This window comes from Apis mellifera, linkage group LG4 (genome assembly GCF_003254395.2).
Source record: "Apis mellifera strain DH4 linkage group LG4, Amel_HAv3.1, whole genome shotgun sequence".
NCBI lineage: Eukaryota > Metazoa > Arthropoda > Insecta > Hymenoptera > Apidae > Apis > Apis mellifera.
In genome coordinates this window covers 2,166,055-2,184,801 of record NC_037641.1, presented here as the reverse complement: position 1 = coordinate 2,184,801, position 18,747 = coordinate 2,166,055, and the positions used below count along the sequence as shown (strand labels likewise).

The 18,747-nt window shown below is 18.4% G+C and overlaps 1 protein-coding gene across 4 annotated transcripts; it reads right to left on the bottom strand.

Moving 5' to 3' along the window:
• Positions 1 to 229: 229 nt before the first annotated feature.
• Positions 230 to 15,611, bottom strand: LOC107965749 (acyl-CoA Delta(11) desaturase-like). Of its 4 annotated transcripts, XM_026440376.1 has the most exons (7): positions 15,128 to 15,611; positions 14,838 to 14,888; positions 4,251 to 4,658; positions 2,747 to 2,877; positions 2,182 to 2,387; positions 1,920 to 2,105; positions 230 to 587 (listed from the first exon to the last, which is right to left on the bottom strand). In XM_026440376.1, exons 3-7 carry the CDS (start codon positions 4,528 to 4,530, stop codon positions 272 to 274), a joined length of 1,119 nt encoding a protein of 372 aa, XP_026296161.1. In that variant the 5' UTR covers positions 4,531 to 4,658; positions 14,838 to 14,888; positions 15,128 to 15,611; the 3' UTR covers positions 230 to 271. The 4 variants fall into 4 exon arrangements, with proteins under 4 accessions (XP_026296161.1, XP_026296160.1, XP_026296163.1 ...); XM_026440375.1 differs by lacking the exon at positions 14,838 to 14,888; XM_026440378.1 differs by lacking the exon at positions 14,838 to 14,888 and having other exon boundaries at positions 4,251 to 4,606.
• Positions 15,612 to 18,747: the final 3,136 nt, after the last annotated feature.

Here is an 18,747-nt window from a genome sequence, read left to right as displayed (position 1 = left end):
TTCTGAGAAAAAATCTATGAATTTTTTAATCACAAGTCATTGTAAGAATACTGAAAATTATATTTTTGAAATTAATTAATTATTTTTAATTAATTATCAATAATTATCGAACGAGAAAATAAATCAAATGAAAATGATCGATAATTCGTCTAAAACATATTTCATAAACTTGTTTCAATTCATTTAATATAAATATATATTTCCCAAAATTTTTCACGAAAATCAAAAGAATACTACATTCATTTTTTATTTCATCATTAAAAAAATATAATTACTGTTTGATTTTATCCATCAGTTCCAATTCTTGGAGATCTTCAGCTGAAATATCAGCGTCCCCATAACCCCAAATATGACTGCCATCACCAGATCTTTTTGCTCTTCGACGCACCATTGCTGGAGATACGTATTTTCGATCATAAGCCCAACCGAAGCGCGCGAAAGTATCGATGAAGCCCGTAGTCAAATTAAACGTGTAATTGCCCAATTCTCCAGTCTTGTAATCCCAAGGAAAAACATGATGGAAATTATGCCAACCCTCACCTAGGGCTGCGATGGAGAGCATCGTATTTTCCACTGAAGATATATATCTGGAACGAGTAAATTTTTATTATTATTATTCTTTTATTCTTAATTTTGAATGATTACTATAGTAAAGACTATTATATTCATGATATTTATATAGACAGTATTTGTTATATTATTAATATTTGTACATATAATTTTCAATTTATAATAAGTTTTTTATTAATATTTCAGAAATTAGTAAATACTTATAGCTAAAATTTTTGGATTTAAGATTATCTTTCCTATTATTTCTCTAAATTTTATGTCAATTGATGACCAGAATCTTCTAAAATTAATCTTACTTTCATTCGTATTCACTTTAGGTTTAAATTTCAATGTATTAATAAAAATAAATATTTTTCTTTTATTTGTTTAATTTGTAGTTTTATATTAATAATGCACAATTGCTTATTAATAACATTTTTTTTGAAATCAATATTTTTATTTTATTTTTTATTCTTAGCATTTCATATATGAATTAATATATTAAGAATAATATAATGTTAAGAATGTATTAATTAATCAACATATAATTAATTTTTATATTTTGAATAATGAAAATAGTATTGATAAAATATATAAGTTAATATTAAAGATAAAAAGAGAATTATTATCATGTATTTATTTTAATTAATCAACATTTTTGTTTAACTTTATATATATACAAATAGTGCTAATGATTCTGTCATTGCTTTAATAATTATTAGTAATATATAAACAAATAAATTTTAAATGAATTGTTAAATTATTTTGTACATATAACTATTTCTGTTATAAAAAAACAATTAAAATTTGTTTATATAATATTTTATTGCTTCTTTCATAAGATATATATAGAATAAATAATAAATTCGAACAGTATATAAATACTTTTTATTTCATAAATATTTATACAAATATACTTATGAAAAAAATATCATTAAAGAAGATAAATTTCAACTAGAATTGTGTAATGATCATTTCGTAATAATTTTTTTACTGATTATGAAAATATATAATTATATTAATTATAATTAATCAATGTTATTTTAATTATTGTAAAAACTTGAATTAATAATCATGTATGATTTTTTATGATCTACAATTGTAAATCAGATATTTGTCATTGTTGATATTTATTTTTCTATTTATCATCATCATTATTATTATCATTATTATCATTATTATTATTATCATCATTATTATCATCATCATTATTATCATCATCATCATTATTATCATCATTATTATTATCATTATCATCATCATCATCATCATCATCATCATCATCATTATTATTATTATTATTATTATTATTATTATTATTATTATTATATTATTTGTAATTCAACAAAAAATTAAAACTGATAACTTACTTGTCATAAGGTCGTTTACCCCACATGTGAGCCACGCTGTTTACAAAAAAGGCTATGTTGAGAGTAATACAGAAACGACAATTAAAATTCACCCAGAAAGACGTCCAAATCGATTCTGACCAAAAATACCAAGGCACGACAACTGGAAATCCGATAGTTAAAAGAGGGAATAAAAGAATGTAATATCTAAAAATGAATATATCTTTGTTAAAATTTGTGATATTATTTGATAAATATAGTTTTTCATTAATTGGAGCGCCACCTTTTTTGCCACATGACAAGTTGATCGGCCTCCAAATCACTCATGTCCACTGCCTTTCGTTTCGAGACAACATCGGGATGCGGAGTTATAAAAAGCCATCCTACGTGTGCGAAGAAAAAACCTCTTTTAACGTTATGAGGATCTGCATCAGTTTCACTATACTTATGATGCACTCTGTGATCCAATGCCCATCTGTATACATCTTTCTATAGACAAGATTTATACATATTTATTAATAATTTGAAATTTTTAAATTTTAATGAAAGAGATTCATATTTTACATTTCAAAAAATCTTTACATATTATTTTGAAAATAAATTTTTTAGAAATTTTGTAAAAAAGATTATATTATGTTAATAATTTTAAATTTTAAAATTAATGAAAAAGAGTTATATTTCATATTTTGAAAAATTTGAATTCTTTTATATATTAATTTTTATTGTTGAATTGAATTTCCCAGAAATTAATTTTTTTTATATATTAAAATTATTTGTTTAAAAATAATTTTGTAAATATTGATTAAATTATAATAAAGAAAATCATATGTCATAAGAAAATCATATACTTGTCCGGTTATGGTAAAGAGGAATATTAGAAGTAATCGAAGTGGCCATTTTGCTTTGTATGCCCTATGAGACCACAATCGATGTACTCCTGCAGTTATGCCGAATCCGGTAGTATAAGTAGTAATAAACACTGCAACAGAATGCATGATATGTATTTATTATATGTATAATTTCGATAAATTTCATGACAAAAGAATTTTAAATAATATAAATAAATACAATTATTAATATTGTTTGATATATTAAATATTATATGCATAAAAATATATATATTTAATATATTTAATATATATATAATATTACATTTTATATATATATATATATATATAGATATACAAAGAAATTTAATTAATTAATTATATTATAATATTTATAATATTTAAAGTATTACATAATTTAATAGCATATAAATTACATCGAATTTTTATTGTATTATAAATTGTTTATATACTATTTTAAAATCATTTATATACTATTTTAAAATAATAAATGATTTAACAATTTATAATTTATTCATCATTTTATTATTATTTTTTAGTTATAATTATCAATCAACAATGTATAATTAATATTATTAATATAATTAATAATTTTTTAATCTTTTAATTTTTATAATTTTTTTTCTCTTAATTTTTTTTTTTAATATACTTCTCATTCATGAAAAATATTATTGAAATTTTAATGAAATATTAATGAAAACATTATTTTGCTTATACATAAAAATGATTATTAAATTTTTAATTCTTTATAATCTCAAGGAGGAAATATTTTATATAGTAATGAGATTTTTTTTTTTATTAATATGAATACTATGAATTAAATTAATTTCTGAAAAATGAAGAATAAATTTGGTTTATTGATAGTTATCTTTGTAATTCATTCAATTACTTATTTAAATTATATGTAAAATATTGATATCCGCGAAACATATAAAAATTAATAGTTAATTAAAAATGAGAATAATATTCTAATTAGAAATTGATTAAATCTGAAAATTTTCTTTTAGATTTTCATTTATTTTTTTCTTTGAGATTATTGAATTTGAATTTGAATTTCAATTACATAAAATTAATTAATTAAAAATTAAATAGTATATTTAATAGTAATTAAATATACTATTTTATAGTATATATATTATATATTATAATATATATATTATAGTATATTTTTTTATATTTAATAAAATGAAATTAGAAATTAAGAAATTAAAAAATGGAATTGATCATTTTAATTTCTGACTGGATAGCAACTTAAAAATATATTTCATCCAAGTTTTCCTTTCATCTCTATATAATATTTTATTAATAATAATATCAGTAATTAATATAATTAATAATCAGTTATTAACACAAATGTTCTAATATCCTATTAATAAAATATATCTTTTCAATTTCAATCTCAACTTATTGTTAATTTCTACAAATGCTCTGTTTTTAAAATTTTATGAATTTTTTTATGGCAATATTAGAAATATTTATTCTAATTAATTTTAAATATACTTACTCCATAATATGGTAGAGAGCTTAGCTTCAACAAAGATGAGGTAAAATCCGTACAGACCACCTATGTGTACAAAAAGTAATCCTATCAAGTTCGACCATGAGATACGAGGCACATATTCCGTCTTGCTGCTACGATAACTTCCATCAGCCGTTAAAAAATCATCTGTTTCTGCTAATCTACGATTCTTTAAATTATTCTTCTTGAAATCATCTTCTAATCCTTGATACATGATGGGCGATATTCGTTCTTTATCTGGAGATATTTTCATTTCTCCTTTCATGAATTTGTCTAAAAATTTTAATTATATAGAGATTGGTCTTCAGTCTTCATCAACTTTCTTCCTTGCATAATAATTTCTTTTGAAGGTGATGTCGAGTTGATGGCATTTGGAACATTAAAAAATAAATTCTGTAATAAGAATTAATAGTAGAAATTTTTTTTTTCTTTTATAATTATTCTTAATAGAATTTTTATGAGAATTTATTTCCAGAAATAATTTTTATTTTTATGACTTTAATAAAAATAAAAAAGTAAAATATTATAGAAAATGAAAAATAGATTACTTAAGTTTTTCAAAAATTTTTTAAATATTTTAAAAATATTATTGTCAATTAACTCCAAAATAAATGTGAAATTCAATTTTATAAAAAATAATAATAAATTAACTTACATCTTCATAATTTTCAATCTATAAATATGTTATTCGAGAAATTTATTAAGATTGATCTTGATATTGATAAATTGATATTGAATAAATGAAATATTCTTTTTTTTTTTTATAATAAATTATTTAAGAAATATATGATATATTTTTTCATAATCGATAGTTTGATTATAAATGAGCATTTATATGAAGTCGATCTATCACTGCACAATATCACCATACGCCAACTAATAATTATGAAAGACTGAGCCAGACAATCTGACTGAATGTTAAATGATATCGCTTATCAATCATGTATGTACAGTGTTTCATGAAAATATTTATTTGAACACTATCTTAAAGGGATTGAAATATGAAAATTATGATATGAAAATTTTATTTTCGAATGAAAATTTATATGCATAATAAGTTAAAGCGTAATAAGTTACGCATTTTTTTTTCGATAGAATCTATTAAAACAAATAAAATTTTTAAAATTTGAACATTTTTTTTTATATTTTATATTTTGTTTCAAGTTTTTTTTTATCGAAAGTAATAGAATATTTTATAATTGAATTATAAAATATTTTATAATTGAAAATTATATTTTTTTTGTCATATTTTGTATCATTATAATATTAATCTAAAAATTGAAAAATATATTGAAATTTTATTTTGAGCGTTGATTTCATTTTCTTAAAATGATATATTTCGTTAAATTATATATTAATATATATTCTTCTTCATTATATTCTAAATATTTTATATAATTATAAAATTTTATTAAAAGTAAAAGAAACTTTTTAATAAAATTTTTTAAATTTTATAATTCTTTATTTTTAATGAAAATTTGCGAGTTGAAGAATATAATGATATATTTTTTTATTGAATATTAATTTAAGAAATCTTAATATTCAAAATTTCAGTGTATTTTTTTTTAAATATAATTTTATAATGATATAATGACACAAGATACAATATTCAAAGATACAAAATTTTAATGTTATCACCCTTGATAAAAAGAATTTCTATTCATAAATGTAAAAATTTTAGAAATTGATTTCACTCTCTCAAAGAAATTTTTCAATAAAAAAATTGTTTCATATAATTTATTATGTTTTATATTATATATAAACATATATATATATATATATTTGATTAAGCAGCATAAACATATATATATAAATGACAAGGAAAAAAAAATAAAAATTCACAAAACAATTTTTTTATATCTAATCTTTAATTTTTCCAATCAGAATTAAATTAAATTAAATATTTCTTATTTTTTATTTTTACATAAAATAAAATCAACAAATCATAAAAATAATAACATATATATGTATAAAAAAAATATTTAATATCAGTTTAAATATATAAATTTCTTTTCAAACTGATTTTTTTTAATCAATTTTTTTAAATAAATTGTTTTAATATAATACAAAAAATATTAAAAAAATATGGAACAAATGTTAAATTGATATCAAACTTTTCTAGTATATTTTTAATGTTTCAAAACATTATATATATATATATATATAATTTTTTTATTAAGTTTATCATTTGTAACTGTATCAATTCTTTTCAATATATTTTAAATAAAATATAATCTCATATATATATATATATATATATATATATATATATATATATATATATATATATATTGAAATATTTAAAATATATTGAAAAGAATTGATACAGTTACAAATGATAAACTTAATAAAAAAATGTAGAATGAAAGAAACGATACGACTGGCGCTATATATCTTGAAACTTAAAAAGTAATAAGATCTTGCTTAAGAATATAAGAATATACTTAATAATATCAATTGCCTTTGTGCTGATGTTTTATAGGAAAATAAACTATAGATTAAGGGGAAAGCAATTCTTTCTTAAAAGTTAATTTATTGTATTCTGATTATGAAAATTAATTAAATAATTAAAAAATTAATTTATATTCTAATTAAAAAGAAAGTTGTAGTTTCGATCGATCGATATAACATTTGGTGACATATTAGCGAAGGAAAGTAATGTGAAATATAAAATTTTAATTTCAATCAATTATTATTTCCTAAGATATTAATTAAAAATTTCACTAACATCATATTGAATACATATACAAATGATGCTTAATCAAATATTATTACTTATATAATTACTAATAGAATTGTTTTTATATAATAATACAAACGATCATTGATTGTTAAATAACGTATGATATATGCTTAATGATATCACACATATCGTATATCATATATCATATATCATATATCATTCGTATTATAGGATGTCCCATATAAAATTTCAATGATAAGCATTATCAATCCATTTCTTTTCTTCCTCCCGCCTTTTTTCCCTTACCATCCTTCGAAATTTCATGTCTATTGGCCTTTCGAAATTTTTCAAATTGATTCAAATTGATTCTTTTTCTAAAATGTATGATAATTATTCATACATTTTAAAAAGATTTGAATAATAAAAATAATACATTTTTTTTTTAATATTTTGTATTTTTATATAAAAATATTTTCTTTTTTTTTCATTCTTATACTTTTTTAGATTTTTTTATTTTTTTTGTATAAGATAATAAATGTACTATAATATACAGAGTGTTAATATATTTTGAAATTTATTTTAAACAAAGATAAATATAAATAGAATAAAATAATTTTATCTTTGTATGTAATAACGATATAGGAGAACGATATAAGAACATAATTGATGATTGTTAATGTATAGTTAGTTATTGTTTTGCATTGTTATATTGTTGCATTTATTTTAATCAGTTTCTTTTTTTAATCATCTAATTATCTTTTTTATATTTTTTTCCGTCTTCATGTGCTGTCTCTAAACTGAAATTACTTAAAATACATTAAATAAATTTCAATCAACATTTTTATATATTAACTTATATTTATGCTTGTATTTATTTAGATTTTGAAACTAAGAATATATAATAAATATATATATAATACATATAATAATAGTTTTACAAATATATTATGTGGTTTATATATTTAATTCAACCGCTCAAGTATTGTTTCAGAAAGTGTATTGTATTTGATGAGGAAGACTATTATTTATAAAAAGATCTATTATTTTTAGTGTAAACAAGAAGCTTTATTATTACATATATAAATTTTTAAATATTAATTCATAAAACATAATTCTTTTTTTTTTTTTAGAATAGTTTCTTATTTGATTTCATTTTTCAAATAAATTTCTTTTATCATTATTATTATTATAATATAATATTATTATTATTATTATTATTAAATTTATCTTTTTATCTTTAATCAATATTAAATTAATCTTTCATTTTTATTATTATTATATATTTCTTGTATTCCTATTATAATTATACATTGTATATATTATTATGTTATATTATATTATATATTAAATATATAATATATATATATATATATATATATATATATATATAATTGATAAAATATTCGATAATAATCGTTAAAATACTCTATATTTCGATTCTTTTTTATTTTTTTGATAAAATAAATGTATTTCTAATAGATTCGTAATGCATAATATCATTTCATATAAATTCATAAAATGTTTTAATATTTTCAATTTTAATTTTTTTTTTTAATACAAGATAATTATATAATCAAGTAAAAACTTATTTCTATTATCATCGGTGTATACTCGTACTAAATATTTCATTCGGAATGTTCTTCGATTCTTACGAAACAAAATAACTTCTATTTTACGTCGCGGATGCTATATTATTTTTCAATCAGCATCCAGTTTGTTCACCATTTGGTCTTAAGAATCGATTAGATGTTCACGGAAAATTATATTTTCGATCGAAATGATATTTACAAATCTGATTAACAAATCTCTCTCTTGGGCGATTCTTCTTGTTATATATATCTTATAAATGAAAGAATATTACGATTTTCAGAATATTAATCAAAAATATTTCATATATGATTATAAAGATTAGCAATGATTTACAATTATTTATATTTCGGAGCAGATTGAATTGATTTTAATTTTCATCTTTTATTTTTTTATTTTAATTTATAAATCATGCAAGTTATTTTTATTTGAAATAAAATTAAAAAATAAATTGAACGAAGATTTATAAAAAAATATATATTTAAAAAACTTATCAAATATTAAACTTTTTTTTAAGAAAATAATAAATTTTTAAATGAAAAAATAAATTATTTTAGAAAAAAATATATTAGTTATTTTTATATAGATGTAGATATTAGAAAAATAATTTTAAAATTATATATTAATATAAATTATATATAAGAAAATTATTTTGTCAAAAAATATATATTCATATTTTTTTAATAAAATTGAATCTCTACAGACAAATGTTAAATGTTAAAATAATTAATATTTCGAATATATCATTATTAAAATAAAATTATTTAAGGTAAGATAATAAAGAAAAAGATAATAAATAAGATAAATATCTTATTTATTATATATTATAATAATTTATTATAATATTATAATATTATAATATCTTATATATTATTTATTATTATAATTTAAATATGTTTATTTAAATTATTATTTATTTAAATAAAAATTTATTTTAATGACATTCTATATTTTAATAAAATATAATATAATATAATTCAGATTTAAATTGTACAGTAAAAATGACTTTAATGATTTCAATTATATTAGCAAATCTGAATATTATGAAATATATCTATATATGTAGTATCTATTTCGTATATAATCTAAATAGAGATTATTGTACAAATAGACGAATAGATCCTAGTGTTTGAGAATATACATATATGTACACATATTCTGTCTGCCAATAAATGCTCAGAAACTCATGACGTAATAATATCATCTAATTATTTTTGTAGCTTTAGTGATTTAAATGGTATGTTGCTGTCTCTTAAGTTCTGAAAATATTATTCCATTGACTTTAAACAAGCTAATTATATATTTAATTGGTATTATAAATTAATTATTATAAATTATATAATATATAATATAATATAATTATAATATATATAATATATAATATAATTATAATATATATAATATATAATATAATTATAATATATAATATAATATTATATAATATAATATCAATTGTAAGTATATAAAGTATTTTTCTAATTTATATTAAAATTTTGAATATACATAAAATATTAAACCTAATTACTCAATAAAAATAATATATACTCGATAAAAATAAAATATTATTAGAAATATAGAAAAATTTTTTTGATTCATAACTTCAGAATTATCATTCAATGATGTTCTGCATAATTTACTTTAGATTTAATATATAATATAAAATGATGGCATTAGGATTTTAGTTTTAGTGGATATTTAAAAACGCTGAAAAAAATTTTGAAATTTTCGCTTTTGAAAGTTAGCACAATGGATGAAAAAAATTTATAAAATTTGATTAATAAAATATTCGAATTATAAAATAGTTTTAAAGAATATTTAATATCTTTCAGAAATACTTATTCCGATAATATTAAATTAATTAGTAACATAATTCTTATTTTCATTTTAAGAAAGTACAATATTATTCATGTGCAAATACTAATATATACGCATATATACTAATTTTTTAAATTAGTAACATTGAATTATATATACAGAATATTTTATAAAAAACCTTTCTATTATATTCTATTAAATATATAATTTTTATATATCATATGATGTATAAAAATGCTTTTTACATACAAATATTTCATTTCTGAATAAGAAATAAGAATTAATTTTCTCTAGAATCAATAAAAACGATTTATTATTCATTGATAATAATTAAGGCGATAAAAGATTTAATTAAGAATGATTAAACTTCATTGATCAGCGGGAGTTTTTCTTACCAATTTTTTTTACAGATTTATCTACACAATCATGTAATTAAACGAATTGATTAATTAAAACATAGTAAGTTTTTAAAGAGAGAAAAAAAAAAGAAATCTAAAGTAAATATCGTAATTAATGATTATAATATAGAGGCAAAAATTATAATGAGCAACAAAAATTTTTTATTTTATCTTTTTGCTAATATTGATGAAAATTTTAGTTAGAAATATGCTCTTAAAAAAAAAAAATAATCTAGAAAATTGTAAAGAAAGCAAAAATAATCGCGATTATCATGTTTGAGAGCTCATTTTATTTGGAATATTCAATAAATTTTTATGTTATTAGTATATTTGATATTTATTAAAAAAATAATAATATAAATATCTATCTAAAAGTAATAAAGAAAACAAAAAAAAATATTGTTTTTCAAATATTTTGGAATTTCAATTATGAAAATTATATGAAAAAAACAGCATTATTTTTAGCATAGAAATTATGAAGTTTGTCTTTATATAAAATTTGAATAAACATGGAAAGTGAGTGTGCAAGAATTAAAGTGTGCACATGTAAATTGAAATAAATGAGAAATGAGGATAAGCTGTGACTGTGTTTATAAGAGAAAGCGGGAATTTTTGTAATTGTATAATATAATTCAATCGTATAAATTAAAATACATTTATAATTTTATAATTTTATAATTTTCAAAATTTTTTAAATAAAATTTTTTTATTATATATATTTTTTTATATATTTTTTTATATATTATTATATATTATAATCAGAATAGATATTGAGTTTATTTTTATGAAAAGAATAAAAAAAGAAATATATTAAGAGACATTTGCAATTATTTGCAAAGCAAATAATTGAATGACGTACAAGGCGATATAACTGTATTTTATAAACTCGAGATGTAATTTGTATAGCTCACTTTCCATTTTTAACGGCATTGTCTTTAATAAGTATTCACTGTTGAGAATTCATGGTTCATGGTCAAATCGTTCTTATAGTGAAGTCAATATAAAATGATTTGATAGCAACAATTATAACGAAACATTGCTCGTAAATCTTAATTCTTCTATAATATATATATATATATATATATATATATATATATATATATATATATATATATAATTTGTATCTTTCAATAAAAATTAAATAAAATATAAAACTAATGATAATTAAAAAAATAGAATTTTCATCGATAAATTTAATATATTTCAAAGAGAACAAGATTTTATGTATCCCCTTATTTTCGAGATATTTACAAAAAATAATATTATTATCATTATTGAATTTTATCTTTATGTATTTATATATCCATGATAGTTTATGGGTTAGTATGCAATTACTTATCTATTATTTCTATGAACTATATCATTTCATCATGATCATTTGATATTCAAAATATATATGGATAAATTAATATTATCACATTTAATATTTATAGAGAGCTTAAGATATATATATATAAAACATAAATTTAGGCGATCGAAATTACAATGACCATTGTTACGATAATAAATACTATAGTAATGATACTAAATTATTGTAATTTTCAAAAGTAATATTCAAAAGAAAACAATTATTTTATATTTTATTTTAAAGTTATTTTAAAAGTTGATGAATAAATATTAATAATAATAAAATAATTTCTGTGGAACATTTAAGTTCGATATAAGGATTAAGATATTTCATCAAATTTATTACATATTTTTATAAAAACCTGTCTTTTTAATTGAATGATTTTATTATATTCTATTATATGAATTGCCTATTATTACAATCTGTTTGCATAAAAAATTTTTAATAAAAAATAAATGATGTTCGCATGCTTATGTACATGTTATCATACGCGCAAATAAATAAATGACACATTTAAATGAAATTCAATATAATAGATAATCTTCCAAATATATATTAAAAACTAAATCTATTAGTTAGACTATTAGTTACATGTATAGGAAAAAATTATTCAAAATATTGATTTCTAGAATATATTCGAAAATCATCGAAAGAAATTAAAAAGAAAGTAACTTTTTGCATTTTATTATGACTACTTTGTAATAATGAATCATTTGAATACATGTGAATATATAAAAATGTCTAATATTTAAAATGCAAAATATGAATATCGAATTAAATTTCTTTATAAATATTTCATTATTTCATTCTTCATAAATGTACATTAATTGATAAATCGATAAATCAACTTGATGTTTTATTTGATGTATTTCTTATTATATTTACTATGTTTCAAAAACAAATTTTTCTTTTAAATTATATAAGCATAAATTAGATCATTAATCAATAAAATGATTATGATGATTATTTTTAAAAAAGAAACATATATTATATATTATAAATATTAAATAATCGTTAATAGTTGCATTATTAATTACGAATTTTCAATTTAAATAATAGATTATTATATTTTATTTAAAATGAAAATAAAAAATTTGAAATTGTGAAGTATTTTAAACTATTTATTTTTCTTATTTTAGAAATTATATATAAAAAAAATAATTTTATTTTGTTTTAATTATAAATAAATCATTTCCAAATAATTTTTATTTAAATTTTAATTGATTAAAATAAGATATCAGATAATCTCATTAATTTCTTTTAAGAGGCAATATATAAAAAATCTTTTACACATTGAAAATCTTTATATATAATATAATAATTTAATAGAATTAGAAAATTTTTTCATGAAATCTTTATTCAAAAAAAATTATACAAAATACAAAATATAATACGAAATACAAAATATTTGAATAGCATTACTAATAAAATCTACTATCCATTACTTATCAAGATAGCATATGATAAAATTTTAAACAAAACTCAATTTAATAAAATTAATAAAGTTCTCGATATAAAAATATAATACTTAATACAAAATTTATAATGCAAAATTTATAGAAAAAAATTTTAAATGAATAATTCTTATTTAATTATAATCGATACATGATTTATAGAAAAAGTTATAAGAAGAGTATATTAGAATCGAGCAAAATATACAGAAAAATGACTCTTGCGGAATTGTAATTCGATTCCATAAAGTTCCATTCATAATCAAGAAACAGTATAGCCATCAATTATCGATTAATTTCCGCTCAAACATGTAATTTAATGCTAATAAAATTGAAAAATGTAGATTAAGGTAACGCACTTAGAACTGAATGTTATGTTAGATATTTTTATGTTAGATGTTTTTATGTTAGATTATAAAAAAAAATATTATAAAAAAAATATCTTGTTATACAAGAGATTCTAAAATACTGAAAAATTATTCACTTTTCACTTGAATTAAATAAGATTTTTATTCTATAATTATATAATAATTAATAATATTTTGACAAATATTTGCATATATACATATATCTGATTTTTTCAATTCAATTATGATTCTAAATATATAAAGATATATATTATTAAAATTATTTATAAAATTATCTATAAATTTTTTTTATGAATACTGTTAAATAGTATAATAATTAACATTTATAATGATTATATGTAAACTATATTACTAGGATATATATATATAGGATATATAATTTTTATTAGAAATATTATTTTTTTCAGAAGAATAAATAATATTTCTTCTTAATTTCTTGATAAATTAAATATTATATTATAATATAATATTAATTTATATTATATTTCATTTATTATCAAATCTATCATTATTTAATTGATTTATATAAAAATCATATTAATTAAAAATACCAACAATTCTATGAGAACTATTCAATATTTTTCTTTAAAAAAAACAATCTAACGAATTTTTTTAAAATTATTAGAAGTTTTTATCAATCTCAATTTCACATCGAGTCATCAAAATACGTGTATAAATCCCTATAAATAATACCTCTCGTCATTGTATTTCAAGGTTAAATATTGAAATACATGATAAATAACGTGAATCGTATAAAATACTTTGAATACTAGCTGACTATACATGGATACATACATGTGTTTCTCTAAATTAGATTCAAATATTAACAGGCCGATGCTCTATAGTAATATAATATATAATATATAATTCTTTATTTTAATTTTTAGATATAGTTCGATTAAATTCATATGCGTCTACTTACATATATGGTATACAATCACAATGAAGAAGATTCAATAATCGATAAAAAGAACTGAAATCAAATTTTCATGATAATATTATAATAATATACATTATTCCCATAATAGTATCAAATGCGACGATTATAAATTCACGATTATAAATTTCACATGCTTATCTGTCATTTCTACTTAATTTCACTTCATTTAAATTATTATATAAAAATCGATCAAAATCATGTGCAAATTGTTTTATAAATAATGCACACATTTTCAATTTTATATTATCGTTTCAAAGTTATATCATTATTACCTGTTCGATTCTTTGCAACGCACTTTCTTCACATCAGTTCTTTATTTTGATATTTTTAAACTCGAATTTCAAAAGAGCTTTGAAGATACGATTCCTTTATCCGATTGATTAGAACACAATAGAACACGATAAATTCGAAGAAAATTTTGCAAGTGTTTTCCAATTCTTCGAAATCAATTGATTGCACAATGGAAATTCACGAATTACTATAAATAGGGTCGAATAAGATTGTAATCACGAAAATCAGATCAAATCAAATCATATTTTCCACCAATAGTAGAAAAAAAGAATTCTTTGAGATAAAATAAAAAAAGATTTATCAAGTAATGCTTGGATGTCGATTGAATGAAAGTAGAAGCGTTTTACAAATGAATTAACGAATGACACCTGTTTCTTCATGTATTTGATCAATTTCACGATTCGTTCCGTAGTACGCGTGAAATAAACTGTTCTCGTTACAAATCCGCGGGCCTCTAGTAACAAAACCCGTATTTGCGCGCACTGTCACGAGATGCGCCGACTGGGCACGGATTGGCACGAAGTAGAAATATTTGGTTAGATACATATCGTTTTTAGAAGTCTCTTGCACAATAATTTATAAACCAATAATGAACACACAAAAAAATGAATCGATACGTAATAAATTTAAATTTTGTTATACGATCGATTATATATACAATTTCTATAATATTTAAAAATTAAGTTATATTGTATATAAATGTTATTTCAGAAGTTTATTTTTAATATAGAAATTATATTATATTATTAATCAATAATTATTATTTTGGGGTTTTATCAATTTTAATTTAATCTATTTAAAGAGAATTTAATTGTTATAGTGTAATTATCATGTACATGTAATATTATATGTACTTTTATAGTGTAATTAATATTAATTAAATTACTTATATTATATAATATAATAAATATAAGTATAAATAATATATTAATTTATTAATTTTTAATTTAAAAATAGAATTCAAAAATAGTAACGTGTATATTATTTGCTTATTGAAAAGAATTTTAAACAATTCTAATGGATGCATATTGATTCATTACATAATGTTTCACATTTTATATAATAAAGTTATAATTCGGAAAAATCGATTGATAAGAAATTTGCAGAAAAGAGGAGGAGCATAGATTCCAAATATAAAAACTGATTATATTTCATATAGGATACTTTATAATAGGGAAATCAATATTGCTATAGCGTTATCGTTATCGGTTATTCGACAATCAATGATGATAACTATTATGGCAAAGACGGTTGTTTATTAATATCTGGATTATGACATTTAATATATTAGTCATATTTGTATTACATAATGTTTGTATTCAATGTATAAATACTCAAAATTTTTTATTATATTTTTATTAATATTTCAGAAAATATTAATTGGTTGAAATTAAAATTTTATGATAAAATTCCTATGTTTTGATATATAAGGTTATTAGAGTTAGAATCTTTAAATCAATTTTATAATATATTTTAAGATCTTTTCCCTTTTCTTTCTCTAACTCAATACATTTTTTTTTCACCAACTGAGAGATCTTATAAAATTATTATAATATTTAATTTGTATGTATTTAATTTAATTAAATTTTTAATTTAATTACATTTAAAATAATTTGAATTTTCAGTCTTATAAATCTAAAACAGTTTTGGATTATTAGAATAATGAATTTAAGACATTAATAAAAATGACTGCTACTATTACATTAAATTTTTATTACATATATGTGTCCATGATAATAATATATATAGATTATGCGTTAGCTTATCTATTGTTTTTATGTATAAGCACATCGTGATAACCGATTCTTAATATATGTAACGGATAGACTATTATCATTGAACTAATATATTAATCCATAGAAAGTTTGGGATTTTTTAAATTCACAAAATACGAAAATAAAATATAAAACAAATGATTTTGATCGAAAAAAATGATCGAAGTTACAACAATAAATATTATTAAAGAGACTCTTATTATTATTTCATTTGCAATAAAAATTGTTTTATATTTTATTTTCGCATTCCACAAATCCAAAAATACGTATATTATTATATATTATTATGGATGCATACATAAAAGAAATAGTAAGTAATATAGTAATATAGTAATAGTAAGAATTTTTATTTATCGAAAATTATAAATCTAGTCTATAACTATTGTAATTCTATATAACGAAGCATAAATTTTCAATCAAATTTTCACAAAATTTGAATTTTTCTTTCAATTCATTATTCTGATAACTTAAATCAAATTTAATTACAATTTAAATAAAATTATCAAATTTAATTTTATGATTATTTTTATTATTATCAAAAAATTATCATATATTTCATAATTAATTTAAGAAGAAATTTAAAATTAATTTGCAATTAACTTAACTATTAACTTAAAACTGTCTTTAATTTCGCTATTAAAACATTCATATTCGATAACGTTTTACATCTTAAATTAAGTATGTAATGTCATATTTTATATACAACTGTTCATTATAAAGTGATACATTACTCATTAAGTAACTAACATGAAATATCATTGATAAGAGCGAGTGATAGAGTGATAAAGTTAGATTAACAATCTAAATAAGAAAATACCTTTCTGAATGAACAACCACGTATTCACTCATGGTAGTGAATATGTGTATATTCAGATAGAAATTTTTTTACTTTTATTTCTAATTATAATATAATTCTAATATCTAACTAAATGAAAATTAAATTAATATTAATAAATAATTAAAATGAAAATTATAAAAATCCAATTTAAGAAAAGGAATTTTTATAAAATGAAGATCTATGTTTGAATTTCTTTTTTTTGTTATCTTTTTGTTATCTTCTTGTAATTTTTTTTTTCATAATCTTTTCGGATAATTTTTATTTTAAATTCTTTTACTGCGTTTAATGCAATCTTTTTTAATTTGATTATTTTTTATTGAATTTTATATGTATATTACAGAAATGACAGATATGCGATAATATTCAGAAATTGAGTTTTTGCACTTTTTATAAATATTAAAAGATATCTCATATTTATTGAATAATATTAAATAAAATTCAAAAAGTCAAAATTCTTGTTAGACTAAGATTACAATTATAAAAATATTATAATTATTTGTTTAATTATTTATCTTTTATACTTTTTTTTGTAATGAAAATCATTTCATATTGATACTTTTATTTTTCGACAAAAAAAATTTTATAATAGTAAAAGAAATTCATTTTTATAGAATAATAATAGTAATGTTATGAGAGTATTTAGTTGTTAAAAATATTTAAAAAGAATTACTTTTTTTTATAAACATAGAAAAAAAATGATATTATTTTAAAATATTTTTGTAAAAAAAAAAAAAGATATTTTTTATACATTTATCTCCTAAATTTAGATAGACATATGATAGACATATCTGGATTTAATAGATGAAAATATATCAGAAATTTTTTCTTTCTCAAACAATAAAAGCTCGCATTTTTTATCATTTTATCAAAATAATACTTATATTATCATTTTGTCTCATTTATTTTTCATATAAATACATCAAACTTAAAAAAAACTTAAAAAAAAAAAAAATGTGATTGATCTTCTTTTATATTATAAAAAAAAAAG